Source organism: Pristis pectinata, chromosome 17 (genome assembly GCF_009764475.1).
Source record: "Pristis pectinata isolate sPriPec2 chromosome 17, sPriPec2.1.pri, whole genome shotgun sequence".
NCBI classification, from domain to species: Eukaryota; Metazoa; Chordata; class Chondrichthyes; order Rhinopristiformes; family Pristidae; genus Pristis; species Pristis pectinata.
The window spans coordinates 26882255-26905402 of record NC_067421.1 but is presented as its reverse complement, the minus strand read 5'-3'; the positions used below and the strand labels follow the sequence as shown (position 1 = coordinate 26905402).

The 23148-nt window shown below is 42.1% G+C and overlaps 1 protein-coding gene across 2 annotated transcripts in view; it reads left to right on the top strand.

Moving 5' to 3' along the window:
- Positions 1–23148, top strand: part of dtx1 (deltex 1, E3 ubiquitin ligase) — a 229936-nt gene that overhangs the window by 98909 nt on the left and 107879 nt on the right. The window contains exons 1-2 of one of the 2 annotated variants that reach the window (XM_052031979.1): positions 10834–10895; positions 11006–11684. In XM_052031979.1, the coding sequence (XP_051887939.1) occupies positions 10844–10895; positions 11006–11684 (731 nt within the window). In that variant the 5' untranslated portion in view covers positions 10834–10843. Of the gene's footprint in view, positions 1–10833; positions 10896–11005; positions 11685–23148 lie in introns of those variants that run through there. The other variant, XM_052031978.1, reaches the window with a different exon arrangement.

Here is a 23148-nt window from a genome sequence, read left to right as displayed (position 1 = left end):
TTTTCCTCACTTCCAGGGCCAGGGCTGCTGGAGCATCCCCAGTGTGAAACCACCCTTGCCCTGAGCTGGAACCAGTGGACCAATGTGTCTTGTGGTTATTTAAATGCTCAAAATTATCCTCAACATTAACAGGCTTGCAGTCTGTATCATTTACAAAATACACTTTTTGGAAAAGCCTTGGCAAGTTACTGGCAGCATCTCCCAAACCCAGAACCTCTACTGCCAAGGACAAATGCAGCAGGTGCATAGGAACACCACCTTCCCGTTGGACTCTATCCTGCTTAGCAATACAGCACCATTACTTTGCTATCGATCGGTCTAAATCCTGGCACCTCTTACCCAATGGTAATGTGAGAGTATGTTCACCAGAGAACTGTGGTTTAAAAAGGGGGGCTTATTGGGATGGACAATGAACAGCTGAGCAATGATACAGGCGTTTCTGGTCTTGCCAGGAATGCCTCTATCTCCAGAAATGAATAAAAACGACTTCTCTGTGCAGCAGTTAAGGCAGTTACATTGAAGACCACTGAAGATTTAATGCAAGTTTCAGACAATAATGCACCTGCCACTTGAAAAACGTTAAGTTGCCTATAATCTCCACTATTTAGTGACAATACACCTTATTAAAACCTGAGAGTAAAAGGTTTTAGGAATTATTTCAGGGCTCCTGTGACATAATTTAACAGAAAGTTGGTTTTAGTATCCAAGTAGAAAACTCTGAAAGAATTGCAGCAATAATAATGAAGAGGAAATCATTGTTCATTGTTTTTAAATGTTGATTCCTGGAAAACCTGAAAGCATTGTGAAATCTCCAGGCTCTTAAGATGAGCTAGTGCTCTCAGAGGTCACCGAACAGGCAGTGGGCTGCATTCTCTTGGCCGGGCTGTATTCCAGAGCTGGTCCCTTGGGGAGAAGAGGAGGGACTGGGGCTACAGTCTTAAACAGTTTTCCAGCTAATGCTCAACTTGAAGTTTGTTTTGACAATTCTTTTTGGCTGATAAAACTGCAGATGCACAGCACTGCCAATTTCACTCTGTACATTTGTGCCTGGAGCGTGTGCTCAACACAAACACCCACTTTTATAAAGAAAGCTCATTGAGGATTCAGAAAAATAATATTTTGTTCCTTTATTACTAACTCCTTGGAATAATAGATATGCACATTCTGAAGTCAATTTGTGTATCAGTGGAAGTATACTCAGTTGCATGAGTAAGTATTTTGCTTACATTTATGCATTTTATTCAGCTGCCAGACTGCTTAGCTCCAGGACTAATTTACAGAGAGCCAGGTCAGACCCACCAGTAGTATCAGATGTATAATCTCAAAGTGTTGACTCCACAATAATGAAGCCATGCCATATATTATCTTATACGTATTGAAATAAAGGGAAATGTCATTTGGAGCTTTTAAAACTCCATGGTAAATTTTTGATGGTAATGGATCAAGGGATACTGTGATGTGGAAGGATGGTTCTCTCCTCATCTACCCAGCCTGAGCCAAAGAAATGCCTGTAAATGCTTCTTTCCTCACTCCTACATCATTATGTTAGAGTCCTTTTGAGATTCATCCTCAGCCCCTCCTGTAATCCATCTGCATATTGCCTCTCAGTGACGATGCCCAAAGAAACACAGTGCCAGTTTCCACACACGTATTGCTGGACCCCTGCTTCATCTCCTCTCTGCTGCCTCAATTGTCAGACATCCTGCACTAGATGAGTACAAATTTCTTCCAACAAAATAATGAGAAGTCTGAAGCCCTGCCCTCAACCCTCCCCCCCCTTCCCCCCCCCCCCCCCCCTTGATTTTCATCCACTTTGTGAACTGCATTCCTTGGCCACAGACATCATCCCGCTTCTTGTCTGTGGCTTGGCTTGACTGTTCACCAGCTTGGTCCAGTACTTGATCTTAAGGCAAACTTCCAACTATCTCTCCGTGCTCTCACTGGGATATAACATTGTCCACCTTCAGCATGGCTCAGTTCATCTGCTATAGAAACCCTCTTAACTTGGTTTATCCAATGTTTGACTCTTGCCTTCTATCCTCTGTAACTTGAGGTCTTCCAGATCTATGCTTTCCTTGTCCTGTTTCCCACTCACCCCAGTGCTTGTTGGTCTGCATACAAAAGTTTTCTTAATCATTGTCAAGTCATTATCCACTGACTCTGGCTATGACATAAAACTAGTACTTAATTAAAAGTGCTTGTATCTGCTAACAGTATAAAAGTGATTAGCCTGGTGTGATTAGATGATGGGAATACAACCAGTTATTAACTTGTATGAAGGGAGATTGAGAGCTGCTGGAGTGCGATAAAGAGATCTGAATAGAAGCTCAATGGACTTGTTAAAATAACCCAGACCTCTGGCACAGTGGGTTAGTGAATTCACATGCTGTGCCATCACGAGGCTGTGAATAAGTTGTAGGAATGTTTGATCCCCTGCCAGGCATGGCCCACATGAGCTGACTGTCAGTTAGAAGGATGAGCAGATATAACCGATTGTGTCTCTGCAATTAACGTCAGTCATGGCTCAGTTGGTAGCACTCTCAGTTCTGGGTCAGAAGGTTGTGAAGTCGGGTCTGATCCCTGCATAAGACCCACCCTGGCTCGGACTGTTGGAAGGACTGGTTGCCCCTTGATCTTCATCTCCTGTCGTCTCCTAGGGCATCAGTACAATTCCTTCCCTACCTGATGATCTAACTCCTTAAGGCTCTGATTTTATTGGCTGCTACTTGCCATGAATAACAAACACTCAATCCTTTTATTTAAGTTGGTTCAGTACAGAACCGACTCATCTCACTGTGTCCGGTGCGCACAGTTGAACGCTTTCCATTTCTGCAATCATCTTCCTTGTTTTTCTTGGCCCTGTCACGCAGGGGAATGTTCTGTACAGCTGTGAAGTGCAGTGTTTCTAGTGACAGTTTGAAGGCAACAGGATATGTCATTCCGTGTTTGAGAATCACTGGGAAACTAACCCAAGGATCCTGTTTTGACAGTTTAAAGACAGGCTGTGAATCCATGACAGTATGTGTGTAATTGTTGGTTGTTGCATCAGTGAGATAAAGCAGACAGGAGAAAGAGAGAGCCTAGCAGAAGGAAGGAGGGAGAGAGAATATGTAAAGAAGGAAAGTAGCGATTAGGACTCAAATGCCAGAGCTCATATCTTGTATCACAAACCAAGAAGTATATTTTCCTTTGTATAAACTTAAAAAATAATGCACACAGATAAAAGTGTCCATAGCAGGTGCATCTGTCCAACAGTGTGCTTTGTTGAGAAACGTCCTGCTATATATTGCTGGGTGTGGATCACATGCAGGCAGAATGGTTTACTTTGGCATCATGCTTGGTGCGGACACCATGGGCCAAAGTCCTGTTCCCGTGCTGTACTGTTCTATGTTTTATATTGTGGTGGAACTTCACATTGTATACAAAAGGTGGACTAGTGAATTTAAAAGGTTGCCTTATAACTCCAGTGACTTTCATTTGCTTTGGAGAGATATGAAATGGATTATCGTTTTGCAGTTGTACAGAATTTACCTCTAGATTTCTTTTATGTCTCAATTCCTGATTTTTTTTTTTTCCACTGGAAAACTGTTTGGTTCTTTGCTCCCTGTTTTCACTGACATCCTAAGCAATAATTCACCAACTTGCCTTTTGTCGGTATTTAAATCCAAATTTCACTTTCAAGCTCAATTCTGTTTCCTTTGGAAATATTACTCATAGTTCCTGAACTTAAGAGGAAGAGAAAGACGTGCTGATACAAGCCAAAAAAAAGACTTGGGTTCCATACAGCTTTTTAAAATATTTTACATTGAGATCTATGTTTTGCAACTGAATGTTATTTTTGAGAAGGATAAGAAACAGATCAAACAGACCTGCTTTAAGGATCATCAATATCAGCTTCAGACAGGGGAAGAACATTGGTCTATAACATCCACCCATACAAAGAATTCCCATGGTGCGTTTTTATGAATCCAAAATCCTGTTTGCTGACAGGAACCTGTCCATTTCCCTTTTAAAATCAAACAGCAGAAATGAAGTAAAGCAGGAAGTGTTTGGGAATGCACAGTATTCCCACCTTTGGAGTGTAGTCCATTCTCAGGTAAGGATGAGGCACGTTCCCATGAAGAGCAAAAGAAGAACAAACAAGTCCAGAACACACTTAATGCTGAAAGAAATAACACAGGAAAATGGAACAAAAAAGGTTAGTTTGTAAATACCAGCAAGAACCAGACTAATTGCAAAAGAGTCAAAGGGGAAGGGAAGACTAAAATAAGGGAGGCAAAAGGAACATATTAGACAAAATTAGCTGCCAACATAAATGGGAATCTATAAGTGTCCTTTAGGCACATATAACTGGTAAAAGGATGGTACATGGAGGAGTGATCTGTTAAGAACAAAATGGGAACTTGCACAAGGATGCTGAGTGTAGAGTTAAGGTACTAAATGACTATTTTGCATCTGCCTTCACCAGGGAAAACGGTGCTCCCAAAGCACTAGTGAAGAAGGAAATAATTGAGACACTGGATATATTTTTTTTAAAAATGATAGCAAGAAGGTATTAGAAGGTTGGCTGAACTTAAAGTAAGGAAGTTACTGGGACCAGATGAGCCCGACCCAGTGGTATAGCTGGGAGAGGCACTGCCTCACTGGCTCCAGCAACCTGGGTTCAATCCTGACCTTCAGTGCTGTCTGTGTGGAGATTACCATTCTCCCTGTGGCCGTGTTGTATCCCCCCCACCCCTGGTGCTCTGGTTTTCTCCTACATCCCAAAGTGGTAGCGTAGCGGTTATCATGATGCTATTACGGCGCCAACAATCGGGGTTCAACTCCCATCGCTTCCTGTGAGGAGTTTGTATGTTCTCCCCGCGGCTGTGTGGGTTTCCTCCAGGTGCTCCGGTTTCCGGAGGTTAACATGGGTAGGTTAACGTGGATTTATATAGGTGGCACAGACTTGTTGAGCCGGAAGGGCCTGTTACAGTGCTGTAAATAAATTTTTAAAAGTAAAGTTTTAATTGGCCACTAAATTATCTCGAGCGTGTAGGTGAGTGGTAGAATCTGGGGAGAGTTGAGGGAAATGTGGAGAGAACAAAATAGAATTAGTGTAAACGGGTGCTTGATAGCGGTGGGCTGAAGGACCAGTTTCCGTGATGTACAACTCTATCATCTATGTAAATACATTAAGGGGTTGGGGCAGAGTGCATATACTGGGAGGCTGGTCCCATTGATGGAGGGGCAAGAACTAGAGGTCAGAGTACAAAATAAAGGGGATGAAGTTTAAGAGTGGCATGAGGAAAAGTTTTTTTTTTACTCAGAGTGTGGTTGGAATCTGGAATGCACTGCCTGCAGTTGTGGTGGAGGTAGGTTCCAATGTGGCTTTCAAGAGGAAATGGGATAAATATATGGTGAGGAAATATTTGCAAGGCTATGGAGAAGGAACTGGAGGATGAACTTTGCTCTGGTATGGAGAAACGCAGCAGACATCATGGGCCAGATGACCTCCTGTGCTGCAGCCTTTCTGTGATTCTGTGATTTGTGGCATACTTCATGCTTATCACCCATACAGAAAGTAGAATTTGTAGGATCTACCTGAGGAATCTCTTCCGGGGCCTACCAGAAGCAAGAATGCACCTGTGGTAATAACCTCACTGCCTTCTTGAAATGGCAGCTGATTTGCTGTGCATTTCCAATGTTTTTTGCTTTCTTTGTGTTTCCCTCACTTCTACAGAACTGTTTCCTTCTCCCTCTATTACTGTGGCTTCTTCCAGCCAGTTTCATGTAGCCATAGGCTTCGTGGTGACTCTAAGGACCAATGTTGCTCGAGCCGTGAGCTGACTTAAGCCACTATGATCAGATTGCTCCGGTCTCACTGGATACGAAGCCCTTCTCATCGGAGCCCCACAACTGAGAGATGATCAATTATTATTGACATCCTGGACAGCAAGTTAGTGCTGGGCTTTGAGCACAAGTACAGGGTACAAGGTTTTTGGTTGGTTGGGCCGGTAAATGATCAGGGTACAGGACGAGCAGTCTGGAGTTTGATTGCCTCTGTGGAAAGATATGAATTTGGATTTAATTAATCTTGTGATATGGATACTGACAGATTATGAAAGAAACCCGCAGCTGTCTATGTGACTGCTGTTCCACATTAAATGTTGACTTTGTCCTGAAAAGTATCACAATTCAGACCATCCTATCAGATAACCAGGGAAAAATAGGAATGGTAATGAAGTAAGACTTGCATTTATATAACATCTCCCATATGCCAGGTTGTCCCAAAATGCTTTGTGCCCAGAGGAATCTTTTTATAATGGGAGACACGGCAGCCAACTTACATACTTCAACCTTTCACAAATAGCAATGATATAAATAACCAGTTTACTTGTTTTAAACGCTGGTTGAAGGGTCATGGAGCAGACTCGATGGGCCAAATGGCCTACTTCTGCTCCTTTGTCTTATGATTTTGTCTCCGAGTAGGAGATCCCTCCTACCTTTTGAATAGTGCCTTAGGATGTTTTACGTCCACCTGACAGGGAACTGGTTTGTCCAAGAGCTGGCACATCTGTCAGTGGTGGACGTCTTCCCAGGTTGGTGAGGCTAAGAGTGAACTGAGCTCACTGCATTCTGGTGCACGGGTTGGAGTGCTACCCAGCCAATAAATGGAAAAGAAATATTTCATTTTATAGCATCCTCCCATTCAGTACATGGGAGAATCTGCTAAACTCTGGAGCATTAGGGGCATTATGTATTATTACACAATTACAATTCCAGAAGTACTGAAGTGAATAGGGCAAGGTTTTTTTTATTATTCAGCTCCATCAGACTGGTCTGAGGCAAGAGAATCTTAGGAAACCCAAGAGAAGATCTCCTGAAGTCAATGCAGATAATTTACTAATGGTAAAGCAAAAAGGCGACAGGAGAATGTGAAATAAAAAGAGAAAATGCTGGAAACGCTCAGGTCAGGCAGCATCTATGGAGAGAAATGCTGTTAACATTTCAGGTTAAATTCCTTTGATTAGAACTGACTTGCTAAGTAGCTCCATAATGCATGGATAGTGTTTCAGCCTGACTTGCAGCATGTTGCCCTTCCATTGTCCAAACTCCTGTCCTTTTCTATGAAGGAGTGGAAGTAAGCAACAGAACACCATGCATAAACCTGTCATCTCTACGCCGAGATGGACAAGGGCAGCAGATGTAATGAAGCACCACTACCATGCTTGCCTCCAAGCTACCTCGCCATCATGGCCACCTCACCATGCTTCATTGTTGCTGGGTCAAAATCCTTGAACACTGGAGGAGTACCATCACTATAAAGACTGCAGCAGTTCAAGAAGGTGCCTCGCCATCACCTTTTCGTGGGTATTTGGGGATAAGCAATAAATGCTGCCTTCCCAGCATGTATCCATGAATGAAGAAAGACTGGAGGTGGAAGATTTTCTCTGAAGTGTCAATGTTCCAGAGAAGCCAGTCCACCTGAGGTACAGGGTCTCAGCCAGAAATGTCGACTGTTTATTTCCCTCCATAGATGCTGCCTGACCTGCTGAGTTCCTCCAGCGCTTTTTGTGTATTGCTCCAGATATATCCAGCATCTGCAGAATTTCTTGTGTCACTGTGTGCCTGTGACTGATTTCTGGTGAATGAGTGCAAGGGAATTTTGGATCATGCATTTGAAATGTCATTAAAGTTGCAGTGCCCTGAAGCGTTACCAACATAGGACAAGTGTGACAAAGAGGAAGGGATGGGAAAGGAAACTGGAAATCAGCAATCTCCAAGTCATTAACTTTCACTTCTGCAAGCCTGGGTTGAAATCCAGCACAGCTGAATCTAGCCATTGCCTCAAGGTGAAAGTTCTTCAGGGTAATGTATTCTGGAGTGTTTTCAGTCAGATTGGCAGGCTACAGGCTATGAGATCATCAGCCTGCCCTTCTAAGAAAGGGGTTGGTGATGCACAAAAATACATCATTAAAAAAGCTGCTCGTGTTATGCCCACACAATGTGTGAGCCAGGCATTTGTCCAGTTTATTCCCAGATTACACTGAAAACTTAATCCAAAATTTCAAAATATTTGGCTAGCTCGCTATTTTTGATTGAAAACGCACATAAGTACTGTTACTCATCCATTATGAATATCCCTCTTTAGAATTAAGCTCCAATGAAGCTTATGAGCCTTTGTGACATAAAGTGAAAAGACATGCTGCAATATGCAGTATTTGGATGATGTTCAGGTTTTGGTATCTAAGTTTGAAGACACTGCCTGGTGGATAGCAGGCTGGTCAAATTTGCAGAGAGTTGAAATAGCCAACGCAAATGGACCTCGTGCTTCAAGAATGATAGACGAGGAAATTAAGCTTCCATTTTATTTGTAAAGTTTATTTTTTCATTGAGGCAGTGAGTCCTGAGAGTATATCCCATTTGCTTATTATTCTTTTAATACAGAAGGTCATGAGCTTGAAGAATAGTCTGGTGCAAATAGATTGTTAAAAATACTCCATAATCCAAGGTTATTGTGTAGATACGTGGCAGATTCCAGCATTGCGGACCCTTTAAAGATTACCTAAGGATAAGGTGATATCTATTGGAAGATTTTTTTTGTTATTGAAAGATTTCTCCTTTTTGTCCCCTCCTATGTTCAAGTGATACCACATAAAGGACCGGGTACTTAAGCCTTTTATTGCCTTTACTTAGCAGCCAGGGCAGCTCCCCACTTCCTAACTCTGGCCCCAAACCACTCCTTGATAGTCCCTCGTTCTGTCTCTGGTAATGATTAAATTCAACAACTCCTCATCCGGGAGAAGGGTGAGCCAGGACCCCAACCCAACAATTCACCCCAGTTCAGCAAAATGTCAGAGTGCTTGGAATTCCCCGCCGCATCTTGTTTTGAAGGAAATCTGTATATTCTTCTACAAGGAAATGAGATTGTTGCTTGGGAAGGAGGGGACTTTAAAGGGCATGAGTGTGGGATTGGAGTTTGTTTGGGGATAAATCCAAGAGTAGTCTTGATGGACCATCTGGCCTGTTATTGTGCTTCCTTAAACTTTGATGCGATGGGTATGCATTGAAACCCAAGCCGTGAATCATTTGGTTATTCTGTGGCTGATCAGTATTTTGCTGTTATAATTGGAAAAAGCAACAATTTTACCCCATTTCTGTTCTGAAGGAATTGTTTACAGGTATTGGAGAACAATTTCCAAATGTTTCCTTTACAGTTGAGGAGGAAAACTAAGTTGTATAACTCAGCAGCATGTGCTGACTGAGAAAGTCACTTTCTGAAAGATTGCTGATGTATCCTTCTCCTCCAAACCCCAGTGTTGAAAGTGATGAGGAAGTTTTCCAGCAAAACCCTTTCATTTAAGTTTGTGTTAAACTTGAAGTGTTTTTTTTAAAAAAACACGTGGGTGACGTGGAGTGCTGAGTGATTTACTGGTCACGTGGTCGGCAAGCAGCTTGTACAACCTGACCAGGAGATGATCCCACTTGCCCATACGTACACTGTAGCAAGTTATTTGTGGTTATGTGGAGCAGGACTGGGAATGGAGGTATTTTATGTCTGGAGTTTGAAGAAAACTGTTTGGGTTAGAGCCTATAAATCCATTGTCTGAACTCGTGAGCTGATGGGCCCAAGTCCAGCTCCTATCACAGCAACGGAAATTTAAATGCAGTTATGCTTGACATGTAAAGCTAATTTCAGCATTAGTGACCATGAACTGCCAGACTTTCTCTCACCAAAGTTCCTGAGGGCAGGGAAGTGCCATCCTTGCCTGTTGGCCTGAAGTGATTCTTGGTGCACAATAATGTGGTTGATTCTTAACTTCCCCCTGAAATGGCAAACAACTCGAGGGGTAATTGGGGAGGGGCAGTAAATGCTGAACTAGCCAGTAATGCCAGGGCAGCTAAGGATGGGCAATAAATGCTGGGGCCTGCCTAGTGATGCCTGGGCAATCGGGGAAAGGCAATAAATTCTGGCCAGTAATATTGGGGTAATTGGGAATAGGCCATAAATGCTGATTTTTTTTATCAGCAGTGCAGCGGTAGTTAGGGATAGGCAATAATTGCTAAGGCCTTACTAGTGATGTGGAATAATTAGGGGTGGACAATAAATGCTGCTCTTGCTATGTCCTGAGAGTGGATGTTTTAAAAACAGATTTTCAAAAGATCATTGCAACTAGAAATACCATTGCCTCTTTAGTCATTTCTCTCTTTTGTTATGGCCTCTCTGAATTTTGACTGCAGTTCAAAAATGACACAGTTTAAAAATAATTAACATCTTCAAAGTGATTGTTTTATATATTTTAAAAAACACTGGCTCCTGTATCACTCTATCAGTGGTAAGCACACTTTGTCATATGGGTTCGTTACCTGGCTCACTAGCACTAAGGCAGGAGAATTTCATCATTGTTTCTGTGTCTGTGCAGATATTTAAACAAAAAGCGCCTGCTGTGATTAAAGGTTTTTGCATGAGATATTTTCAGTCAGCACATGTTGATGAATTTTTCTTTTAACCTTTAAGTAAGATCCAAAGAAATTTTTCACAACTCAAACCGCGACATTTCACACATCTGTGTTTGTTTAAATTACCAGCTAAGCAGTTGGAACAATGTCTAGCCCCATGACACCACGGTAACTAAATAAAGGATCTGCAGAACATCATGTCAGTTTTCCAAAACGTTTTTTTGGTAAATTTTTGAACTGTGGATTGATGATTAGATTGTCAGCTGCAATTTTCTGCAACCCACTACTTGTTTATCGTTCCACAGTGAATGTATTACACAGCCTTTTGATGTGTTACGGATAGTTTGTCAGAAGTTCCCCACCAAGGCCTGTGTTGATCCCCAGCTTCACAAAAAGAGAAATGTCACCATTCAGAGCTCTGGGCAAGGACACTCGTAATGCGTTGTGTGCTGGTGGGTGGGTCTATCTGTGGACTGCTTCCGTTCAATGGGTGAAGTTGCTAGGGGGTTTGAGCTTTCCTTCATCTGCTGTTGAGTAAACTTTTGTACTTTTCATTTTTCAGGAACCATGCGTCCAGTTAGAAGAAATTTTTATGACCCTTCTTCAGCTCCGGGGAAAGGCATAGTTTGGGAATGGGAAAATGACAGTTGTTCCTGGACTCCGTATGACATGGATATTTGCATAACCATCCAGAATGCATATGAGAAACAACATCCATGGTTGGACCTGACTTCTCTAGGGTTCTGTTATATTATTGACTTCAATAGCATGTGCCAGATGAACAGACAGACACAGCGTAAGCGCCGATTGCGAAGACGCATGGACTTGGCCTACCCTTTGACCATGGGCTCCATCCCTAAATCTCAATCCTGGCCCATTGGCACACAGTCGGGGCAACCGTGCAGCTGCCAACAGTGCGTCCTGGTCAACAGCACAAGGGCAGCCTCCAATGCCATCCTGGCATCCCAACGACGGAAAATATATTCTGCCACCAATGGGACTCTGACTGTCCGCCAAAGTAACTCCTACAATGGCACAGCCTTGTGGTCAACTATGAGCACAGCCGGGACCACCCCTCCAAAGCCCGAACAGGCCCGTTCGCCAACCACCGCACAGCTTTCTCCCATCTCTCAAAGCCAGAGCACCACCACAACAACTCCGATCCCAGGCCAGAACAACCTGAACAGACCTGGAACCCAGAGATCAGCAGTAGTCAGCACAAGGGCTTCCATCCCTCCTGGGTAAGTTCAAATGGAAGAGAAATCTTGACATATTGCTGTTAAGTTGTGAAGGAAGATAACGGGCAGAACTTTTGCTTTTAAGTGTGATATTGGTATGAGTTTTTTTTAAATGCAAACAGACACTTCAGCCTGCCTCTTTACTTGGCAGGGGAATTTAACAATACAGTCATGTTGAGTGTTTGCAGCACTTTGGAGACATGTCCTGCCATTCAACAAAATGCTGTCCTTGTAAGTGCAGATCACTGGTGCAAGAATTTGCAATGGAGTAATGCCTGCTGAACGTATCAGAATTAGCCATTTGAGTGCAGTTTGCTGCGGATTTTTGTGTTTTATATCCACAAGCCTTGTTGGCTTACAAAAGCTGATGTCGTACCCTCTGCAATGGTTTTGACATTATCCTTCCTTGAAAACAGCTGCAGCAACAGGTCCTCCTGCTTTTTATCAAATGTGTGACAATGCAGCTGGTTGTGACAGAAGATGAAGGTTGAGGTTTTGATGTGGTTTCTCTCTCGAACTGGGGCTCTGAAATCCACACCTCCCACCAACCAAAACTGTGACAAATAATATCCATAAAACAACAGCACAACACAAGAAAGCAGCAACTATTTCCATTTATGTACGGCCTTTGAGACTACAACAACAACATCCCAGGGTACTTTGCAACAGCATTATCAGACAAGGATATGAAGTCAGGGCCAAGTTTGCAGACGCTCCAGTTCAGCTTCAGGCAGTTGCATTAAAAGGAACGGACTCCTTGGTGAGGGAATAGGGTGTACGAAAGAGACTAAGGATGACACTTTGTCTTCCCAGTGTTTAAAAGTGCATTTCCCAGTAAACCATCTAACATCATAGACCAGCGGTCAGTGTCTGCACTCAGTAAACCATCAGACACCACAGACCAGGGGTCAGTGTCTGCACTCAGTAAACCATCAGACACCACAGACCAGTGGTCAGTGTCTGCACTCAGTAAACCATCAGACACCTCAGGCCAGTGGTCAGTGTCTGCACTCAGTAAACCATCAGACACCTCAGGCCAGTGGTCAGTGTCTGCACTCAGTAAACCATCAGACACCTCAGGCCAGTGGTCAGTGTCTGCCCTCAGTAAACCATCTAACATCACAGACCAGGGGTCAGTGTCCACACTCAGTAAACCATCAGACACCACAGACCAGGGGTCAGTGTCCGCACTCAGTAAACCATCAGACACCACAGACCAGGGGTCAGTGTCCGCACTCAGTAAACCATCAGATACCACAGACTAGGGGTTAATATGTTCATTCAGAAAAATGTCAGTGCTATGGTGTGGACCAGGGGCTGTAGTGCAGTCTGAACTGTTTGGGTTTCCAAATATTGCTTACAACAGGTTTCAATGAATAGTTGGTGTTGCAGAACGCAAATATATAATTTCCTGAAATTGAAAACGAATAGGGCAGGGAGAAAGCTGCAGTCAGGTGCATTGGATGAAAGCACAGATGTGATCAGTCAAATCATGTAAGGAAATGTCAACAAAGAGCAAGACAAATGGATAACTGGAATCAGCCATGGCAGCAGAATAAAATCATAGATTCAAATTAAACAGGAGGGGTTAATGAGATTTAATTGGCCAGCAGATTCTAAAAGATAAAGCTCATTCAGCTGGCTTATGAATCCTTGTGACCCTAACAAAGGGTCACGTGTCAAAATACATGGACTCTTACAAGAACTATTTTACATAATGTGTCCTCGTATTAGTTCAGTGCTTTCACCTTTGAGGTAAGTTCATTGTGCTGTTCATATAAGCTCATAAGGCTGCTTGTGAAGAAGAGTGTAGCAACAATATGTATCTATCACCAGCAGAAATGAAGTAAAATAACATATTCATCAGGAATTAAACGAGAAACAGGTTCATGTTTCAGATTTTATAACCTGATGTAAGTGCTTGTAATGTTTCAGAGTCTAGCTCAGTCCTGATGAAGGGTATCCATCCAAAGAAATCCACCTAGCCTTCCTCTGTCATTTGTCACTTATTTCTACCAGTATTAATCCCTTTCTATGGTAGTTATTCTACTTTGACATAGTGCACCTTTGAGTAAGTAAATAAAAGAGCTATCACCTGTAAAGTAAGAAATCCATTTTTGATAACAGTCAGAATTGTAGATGATTAGTATTGGATTTGAAATAATTTTGTTTTCCCAATGCTATGGATATCATAAATTATGATGTTAGTCCTTGTGGAATTATTGCAGGAGCTTTATCAGCATAAAACCCCAGACCAAAATACAAAGGAATATTCAGATCCAGATGACCTTTGTGCTTGCATTTTGGGTAGGAATTCCCCATGGATAATACAAATGAAATCTTGAATGCAGCTGTTTTCAAAACTGATTACCCCCCAACATATACAGGCAGCTCCTGTAAATTAACATGACACCAGGTGGTTAAGGACACTTCGATTTTGAATGTACAGGCAATGGTATCTTCAGTAGAAATAACGAAGCAAGATATCAGGAAGGCATTCTGACAGTGCACGTCCTGGCATGGTGATTGGGAATGAGCACCCACAACATGGACAAATGTTCAAGTCCCTGCAGCAGTGATGGGCAGGAGTCAGGAGTGGTGGTCAAAGGGAAAGCGAGGAGGTTCTCAGCATTACTAGAGCAGAGAGGAAGCGTGCCCACAATGGAGAGGGCCAGGTGGGCCTGAGGGAAAAGGGAGAAGATGAACTGTGGGAAGGAAGTCAAAGGTAGCAGTTTACATTGAAGTGTTTGGGGAGGTAGGAGTCAGTATGAAGCAATGGGGACCACATGTACATATCCACATTGTTACAGGGCGAATACCTGCATGCCGTCTGTAATTGCACGTGAAGCATTTCTTTTCAGTGGTTCCACTGGCCCTGTTTGTTCCCCCCTTTCCCCACCCCCCAGTGGGTCCATGAATTAAAGGCAACACACAGGACCACAGAATACTGTCAGTTTGAACTGCAGGAGACAGGACTGTAGATACAGACTGGAACTATATTGGTGGGTATGGCCTGGTGTGCAGAGTGTTAGATGGTATAGTGGAGGGAGAGAAGTGTAACAGTTTTACTTGGAGAGGTGATATTTGCTCCAATCAATGGAGGCATAGCTTGTCTGATAGGGTGGGGTTATTAGCTGACTGGTTCCACTTTTCTGCCACTTCCTTGTGTCTGTATAGCTGGCTTTGAAGGAGCAAAAAGCACAAAATGCTGGAAATACTCAGCAGGAGAGCAAGGTTCATAGAGATTGGCAATTCATCGGCTGATGCACGACCTGTTTCTCTCTCAGTTGCTGCCTTACCTGCTGAGTAATAGTATCATTTCATTTTCATTTGAACTTCCAGTTTGAAAAGTAGTACTGCAGTCAATCATGTATTTTGGATAATTCTCTGTAATAACTCAAACCTTCAGAGATCAGTCCAGTGTTATAGCAGTGCAAGTGGCAGGTCTTTAAAAGCTTATTATTTTGAGTCGCTGGCAAGACTTGGTCTTATTTTTGAGTTTTGTCTTTATTTATGAGCTTTCTTGGAAGCCACACTTGTGTGATGACAATGGCCTTTGACGAGACAGCGACTTATTCTGCCATGAAGCAATTTCTTTAATGAGTCCTACAAGACTATGTTTATTTAAGCAGCAACCGTGTATTATCCCTGGAAGAGTCACGCCCATTATGTTGCATTGTCCTTCAAAGTCCATAATGGAAGCTGTATATAGTAAATCTCTGATAATCTAATGGCCTTGGGACTTTAATAGGGCTGGACTAGCAGATGTTCCAAACTGTTGGCTGTTAATATCCAAACACACTCTTATTTCATTTTTTTAACATGTTACACAGTAGCTTAATATATTTTCCAGTAAACTTGGTGAATTAGAAAGGAAGAGTAAATATACAAGCACTCTGTGCTCTGGCCACAAACCTACCCATGATGGTTACCCCCCGACCCTGGCTCTGGCTACACACCCTGCTTGCACTCTGGACCTCAGGTTTGCATTCCAGACTAATGAGTGAGCCAGCTGCTGGCCATCAGTATTTCCAAATAATTGGAAGCCAAATTATCAGAGTTTTACTTTAAATGTTGATGTTCCTGTAAGCCCAGTATTTCTTCTACAATTATGATGCCCTGTTTCTCTGCTGGCAAAAGTAGGATTGGGCTCTCAGTGAGTTCAGGTTTGCCTGAGGTGGTGGGTTTGTCTAAATTTCCTGATGGAAGTCCGGGGAATTGGTGGAGAAAGTAGGCTCAGAAAGGAACTGAGGTATATGGGGCTGCATGGCTGCTTTTGATGCTATCGGGTTAGGTGTTCTACTGCAAAAGCCATAATGATTCAGATTCCAGTGGAAATACATGGGGAAACAACTGAGTAAGTTCTGTCAGTGAATTCCCTTGGGCCACAGTTTAAATGCAGAAGGAGCATGCTTGTGTCAGTAGTATATTAAAGGTAACTGCACTCCCTGATTTCATATGGGGTCCAACAAGAACAGTAGAAAGCAAAGACTGAGAATTGCCACCCCTTCTAAAGTGGGGCCTCAAACTTGCGACCAAACTGGAATCAGAGTCCAAACAATTCAGCCTTGTGTAGACTTGTGCATACCTGATGCTTGCAATGTATTGTTGCAAAGTACAACAGTACCTTGCGAGGAAGAAGGAAGCATACTTAAGGTTTAGGAAGCAAAAATCAGGCAGTGCTCTTGAGAGTTATAAGATAGCCAGGAAGGAGCTTAAGAAGGAACTTAGGAGAGCTAGAAAGGGACATGAGAAGGCCTTGGCGAGTACAATTAAGGAAAACCCCAAGGCATTCTACACATACGTAAAGAACAGGAGGATGACTAGAGTGAGGGTAGGACTACTCGGGGATAAAGGGGGAAACCTATGCCTGGGGGCAGAGGAGGTTGGGGAGGTCCTTAATGAATACTTTGCTTCAGTGCTCACTAAGGAGAGGGACTTTGATGAATGTGAGTTCTGTGTAGAACAGGCTAATGTGCTGGAGCATTTTGAGGTGAAGAAAGAGGGAGGTATCGAGCTTCTGAAAACATTAGGATAGGTAAGTCCCTGGGGCCAGACAGGATATACCCCAGATTACTGCAGGAGGCGAGGGAAGAGATTGCTGGGGCGTTAACGATGATATTTATGTCCTTCCTGGCCACAGGAGTCGTACCAGAGGATTGGAGGATGGCAAATGTTGTTCCCTTGTTCAAGAAAGGTAATAGGGATAATCCTGGGAATTATAGAGCAGTGAGTCTTATGTCAGTGGTGGACAAGCTATTGGAGAGGATTCTATGAACATTTGGAGAAGCACAGTCTTATTAGGGATAGTCAGCATAGTTTTATGAGGAGCAGGTTGTGCCTCATGAGCCTAATTGAGTTTTTTGAGGAGGTGACAAACAAATTGAAGGTAGAATGGTGGATGTGGTGTGTCTGGACTTTAAGGTGTTCGACAAGGTTCCCCATGGTAGGCTCATCCAAAAAGTCATGAGGCATGGGATCCATGGAGACTTGGCTGTGTGGATTTGGAATTGGCTTGCCCACAGAAGGCAGAGGGTGGTAGTAGATGGAGGATACTCTGCCTGGAGGTCGGTGACCAGTGGTGTTCCACAGGGATCTGTTCTGGGACCCCTGCCCTTTATGATTTTTATAAATGACTTGGATGAGGAAGTGGACGGGTGGGTTAGTAAGCTTGCAGATGACACTAAGTTTGGAGGTGTTGTGGATAGTGTAGAATGTTATCATAGGTTACAACTGGATATATACAGGATGCAGAGCTGGGAGGTGAAGTGGCAGATGGAGTTCAATCTGGAAAAATGAAGTGATACACTTTGGAAGAATGAACTTGAAGGTGGAGTACAAGGTTAATGGCAGGATTCTTAGCAGTGTGGAGGAACAGAGGGATCTTGGGGTCCAAGTCCATAGATCCCTCAAAGTTACCATGTAAATTGATAGGGTGCTTAAGAGGGTGTACAGTGTGCTGGCCTTTATTAGTTAGAGGATTGAGTTCAAGAGCCACGAGCTAGTGTTACAGCTCTTGATAACTGGTTAGACCACATTTAGAGTATTGTGTTCAGTTCCGGTCGCCTCATTATAAGAAGGATGTGGAAGCTTTAGGGAGGGTGCAGAGGAGATTCATTAGGATGCTGCCTGGATTAGAGAACATGATTTATGAGGAGAGGTTGAGCAAGCTAGGGCTTTTCTCTTTGGAGTGATGCAGGATGAGAGGTGACTTGATAGAGGTGTATAAGATTATGAGAGGTGTAGATAGAGTAAACCGCCAGCACCTTTTTCCCAGGGCAGCAGTGGTTAATACCAGAGGACATCCATTTAATGTCAGAGGAGGAAAGTTCAGGGGAGATGTCAGAGGTGGGTTTTTTTTAACACAGGGAGTGGTGAGTGCCTGGAACGCATTGCTGGGGGTGGTGGTAGAGATTGATACAATAGGGACATTTAAAGGACTCTTAGTTAGGCACATGGATGTAAGTAAAATGGAGGGTTATGGGCTGTGTAGGAGGGAAGGGTTAGATTGGTCAAGGAGCAGGTGTTTATATAGGTCGGCACAACCATGTGGGCTGAAGGGCCGTACTGTGCTGTACTGTTCTATGTACTGTGATTGTTAGCCCTACTACCTCAGCTGTGCTCCATCTCTTGAGGCAGAAGGCTGTGGGTTCAAGTCCCAATCTGGAGATACTGGGCAGTACTATGGAATGCTGCCGTCCACCCTGATGACTCTCAGGTGGGTTACCAGCAAACAATGTTTATCCTTTCTACAGCATTGATCTTTCCTTTTTCTAGGGTCTCTAGTTTACCTCAATGCAGTGTCTTGGAGGCCAGCAGTCAGTTTAATCTCCAAGCGGATAATCTGAAAGCAGAGTTAAACTGTACAATTCAAATGTAAATAATTCTTATTTGTGCATTTGCATGTATGACTAATAGCTCCTTTTGAACATAGTTATTCAAGTCCACGGACTCCAGCATCTATGCTGGGAGAATTTTATGGGCTTCAACTGTTGAATTTGGAGAGAGAGTTTGTTGGAAGGTTTAAAGAAAATTAGCATTTGCCAATAAGCTGTCATAATTAATAAGTGTTTAAGAAAAGAATGACCATGTATGGAAGTTGATCGCAAGTGTCTTTTTTGGTGAGTTTTTGCCACAGGGTGTTAAACATCCAACGGACAGACGAAATCCTTGTTGAATGTCCCTTCTAACTTGCCTAAACCCCAGCCATGCGCTTGTTACTTGCTTGTTCTGATTAGGGGCTTGACTTCTACAACCAACCCACTTTAAAACTTGGAATATACACTGAACATTTAATTTTGTTCTGAGTTGGTTAGGATAACATAGTCTATTAAGTCACAGATCTATTTGCTTGTTCTTGTATTCTTCTTTAAATTAATTTTCCTCCTTCTTCCACAGTCCCTCAGGACTGAAAATGACTTAATTCTACGATCTACAGTTAGTCTCTAAAATGGGGGCAAGTGTTATTAATATTCTGCTGTTCTGCAAAGGTGCATAGAACATTGCTTGAGCCACGAGATAAATCTAGTAGTTAAAGCAGAATCAATTTAGAAGCTTTCAGGTCATTATCTGGGCACAGTGTCAAAACATAGTGAGATAACAGGGCTAGTAATAATGTCCTGAAGGCTTTAAGGAGCTAAGTTCTGTGGGTAATCATAATACAGATTGATATTTCTGGTCTTAGAATGGGAAGAGAGACATGAATTTACTATGAACAGTCATAGTTTTATGGGCAGGAGGTATTTAATATGTGGCGTCATTACTGAAGTTGGGACCTGATTTTTGTCACCAAAATACCGAAATGAGCTCCCACATCCCAGATGTTATGGACCCAAATTAATAGTTAGAAAATTGGACATTTTGCTAGCGGTATCAGGAAGAGATGGGGCTGGATTTTAATTGATTTAAAAATCAAACAGTGAATTTATTGTGCACATCCTTTTAAGTTACTTTTGCCTTCATATGCATTGCTTAAACTCAAGAGATTCTTGAACTGAATGACAGAGATATTGTTACGATCGATATTCTGTTGTGGCACTTTTCAGAAGTTGATTCATGGTTCTCATCAGCCAGGTGTACAGAAACCTTCAGTTAGTCAGAGCTTGTCTGAAATATATTTATATTGCAATAGCTTGATGGTGTTTTGCAACTTTTCTTCTCCCAAGATCAAAGAAATTGCCAAAGTGAAAACTAGTGGATAAAAAAATCTTTAAAACAAAATCATTGGCTTATGTTGTCTGCAGTGGCTGTGGGGCCAGGTGGCTGCTTCATGTACACAAGCCGCCGAGAGGTGATGAGGTTTAACGGTTTTATTCCTGAGGCCTTCTACAACAGGGCTCATTGGCCAGATGTGCTTATCCTTGCTCAATAATGCCCAATTAATGATCCTGCGAGAAGTCTTGCTCTGTGTACATGTAGTGAGATGCTGATTAGGTTCAGTTCAAACGTGGTCACATTACCAATACAAGATGGAACAAAAGCTCCTGCTCACTGCTCTCCCTACATCGCTATCTCCTGGGCTACGTTTCAAAAAAATAATAAATTGTCAAAAGTTAGGATAAACAGCATGGAGACAGGCACAAATAAATAGACATCATATCTGCTGGCAAATCAGAATTTAAAGGTCATGTTGTTTCTTCCAAATGTATTTTTTTAAAAAGTGAGGGACCCTTTATCATCACTATACTGAGACCAAGCCAAGGTAATATTGTTTCTATTAATTTGTCCTTGTGTTCAGTTCATGCTGTCATTTATAATAGCAATATTACATTTCATTAATAGCATTTTATTCCAACATAATAACATTAAATGCAATTAATTTGTGATAATATTTTCATGATAAAGTAATTTACAATACAGCATTCTAATTAATGATGCATTCCAAATGAATAGTTTATTTACTCCATTTTACATGAAACTGCACATGCCTCATTATGTTGGTCCTCACTGTTACATTACTGTTTCATGACTGATTTGTATGGATAACTTCATATTGCAGTTCAATTAATTGAACTTAAAATTTAGTTGAGGACTATTCCACTAAGTGATACAGGGAAAAATTCCTTGGGCATGTTTTTGGGTCTGAAACGGATGGCTTTTTGGAGACTTCAGAATAGTCAAAACCTCCACAAAATCTCCCAGTCAGGGCCAGAAATGTGCATATTTTGAGCCTAATTCATATCCGTCATGCTGCATTTTTGTGGAAGTTAGTCAGAATGCACTGGAGCAGCTGCACTTGAGAACCCAGTTGCTACAATATCACTAAGCCATGACCTAGATTGTGGAATAATCTCCTTAATTCAGTGGTATACCACATGGAGAATGTTTCATCTTTCTTGCTTTGTTAGCCAGGAATTCAGTAAACGTTTGGGCAACTGGATTTTTATCATAGACATGTACATATGATTACCAGGCTATAAATTTTGCTATGAATAATTTTGGTTCCTGGAGCTTTTTAACTGGACATTTTTAAGATGCAGCTAAAGCAGAAAGAGGAGATAGTTACCATTGTTACCAATTGGATCTCACAGCAGTACTAGGACTGTATTCTTACAAAGAATTATCTGAGTTAATTTTAGATATTTTATTAATTAACTAGGTAGGAGCTCCACTTTAAGGACTTTTGGTTCAGATAGCATGAGCTTGTTTTAATTCAGTATTTTAAACAATGTTTATACAAAAAGAATGTAGGAGACGTTGTGGGAATCATTGAATTTTTATTTAATACTTGGAAAATATTGGAACTCCACACCACATAATTAATTTTATATTTCTTGCCTTGTTTCTTTCCTTGGAAGCTCAGTTTGGGATTCTGATCAGTCTCTGAAGATAGTGAGGAGTTTTTTTTTTAAATAGCTTATATTATGCGGTTAATTAGCAATTTATAATGATGAAATCTGATTTAATTCTAACCTATTCATCTGATGAACTGCCCAAGTTCCAAAAGCACTCCATGACCATAAATCTGTAAGTACTGGATGAGGTCATTGCACTTTGTACGCAGGGTCATTTGGCCACTTGCCATGTTTCCAAGCAATGGAACTTTAGAATGAGTTTCTGTTGTATTGTTAGCCCTTTTACTTTTTTTTAACAACCAAAGAGAGTGTTGCTGACTTGCGTCAAGTTGCCTTTAAGTCTAAGAATTAAAATTAACCACTCATTTTGCAATTTGCGGATAGTGATTGCAGGACCACTGCATGACATTGAGGTTCTCCCAAGGTTATGAATGCTCAACTTATGTACAGCCCCTACATACGAACGAGTTTTTGGGAGACCGCCGGGATGGATTTGCCGGCTGCTGCAGGGCTGCATGCATCTTCTGCCAGGGTGCCATTTGGTTCTGGGCAATATCTGATTGGTTGAGTTAAATGCCCTGGTTTAACTACATGTTTCCCTTGGTTGGCCTGCGTTTTCATTTAAGTATATTGCCGGGTGGATAAATTTCCAATTTAAGAACTGTTTGGGTTACGAAGAGTTCTCAAGAATGGAACGGTGTCATAATGTGGGCAGTGTTACGAACCAGCAACAAAAGAAACACACCAAGCCATGTATCAGTGTTAAAAACTACTTTATTAATAACTACTTATGATAATAAGAAAAATAAAAGTGAAAATGTTAGAATGTTAGAAGTAAAAATGTTAAATCTTAAACATTAACCCCAAAAACTAAACTCGTAGTGTGTGTGTATGGCAAACTGGCAAACTCCCAAACTCCAAGTCCAGGAATAGTTTTCAAAGTTCAGTTCAGCCAGCCGTAAGGTGAAACGTGAGCAAAGGCTTCTTCAACAACCACCATTGACTGAAGAGGAAACGTAGAGAGAAAAAATTGAGAGTGATTACGAAATCCAAATGTTCCATGATGGAACTCATACGACACCTCAATCACTGATGCTCCATTCCTTTGATCCGAAGTATCTGCCAACCCGAAAGGCACTTAAATCGTGGCTGTCCACACAAATACTTGTTTCCTTCTACAGGTTAACGACAAAGTGGACTCCACCGGATTATTCCAAAAATCCATACGTGGATTGTAGTGACAGACACAGTTACTGTTTTTCATCCATCGATACAGAAACTAGCAGGCTGCTCTCTCGCTCTCTCCTCCGACTGTGTCGTCATCACGCTACACACACACACACACAAAACTCTATCTTAAAGGACCATTCACCAATAGTAAGCTAGTCTGTAACAGCTGGACCTGTAAATAAGGCCATGAATGCTGCAGCGTAGAGTTGGTTTCACTGGCAGCTTCAACAGTTAGCAAAACATGGGAGCTTTCATACCCCTTAATAGCCCAACATAGCATCTCATTACTTATGAAGGACTCTATTGACCAAAGTTCTGGACTGCTATGTATTGGTAAATATGAAGAGCCAGCCTCAACTCAGTGGTAACACCTGAGGTAAAAGTCAGTGGGTTCAAGCATCATTCTGTACACTTGAACACCTAATCTCTGGCACTTTTGTGTG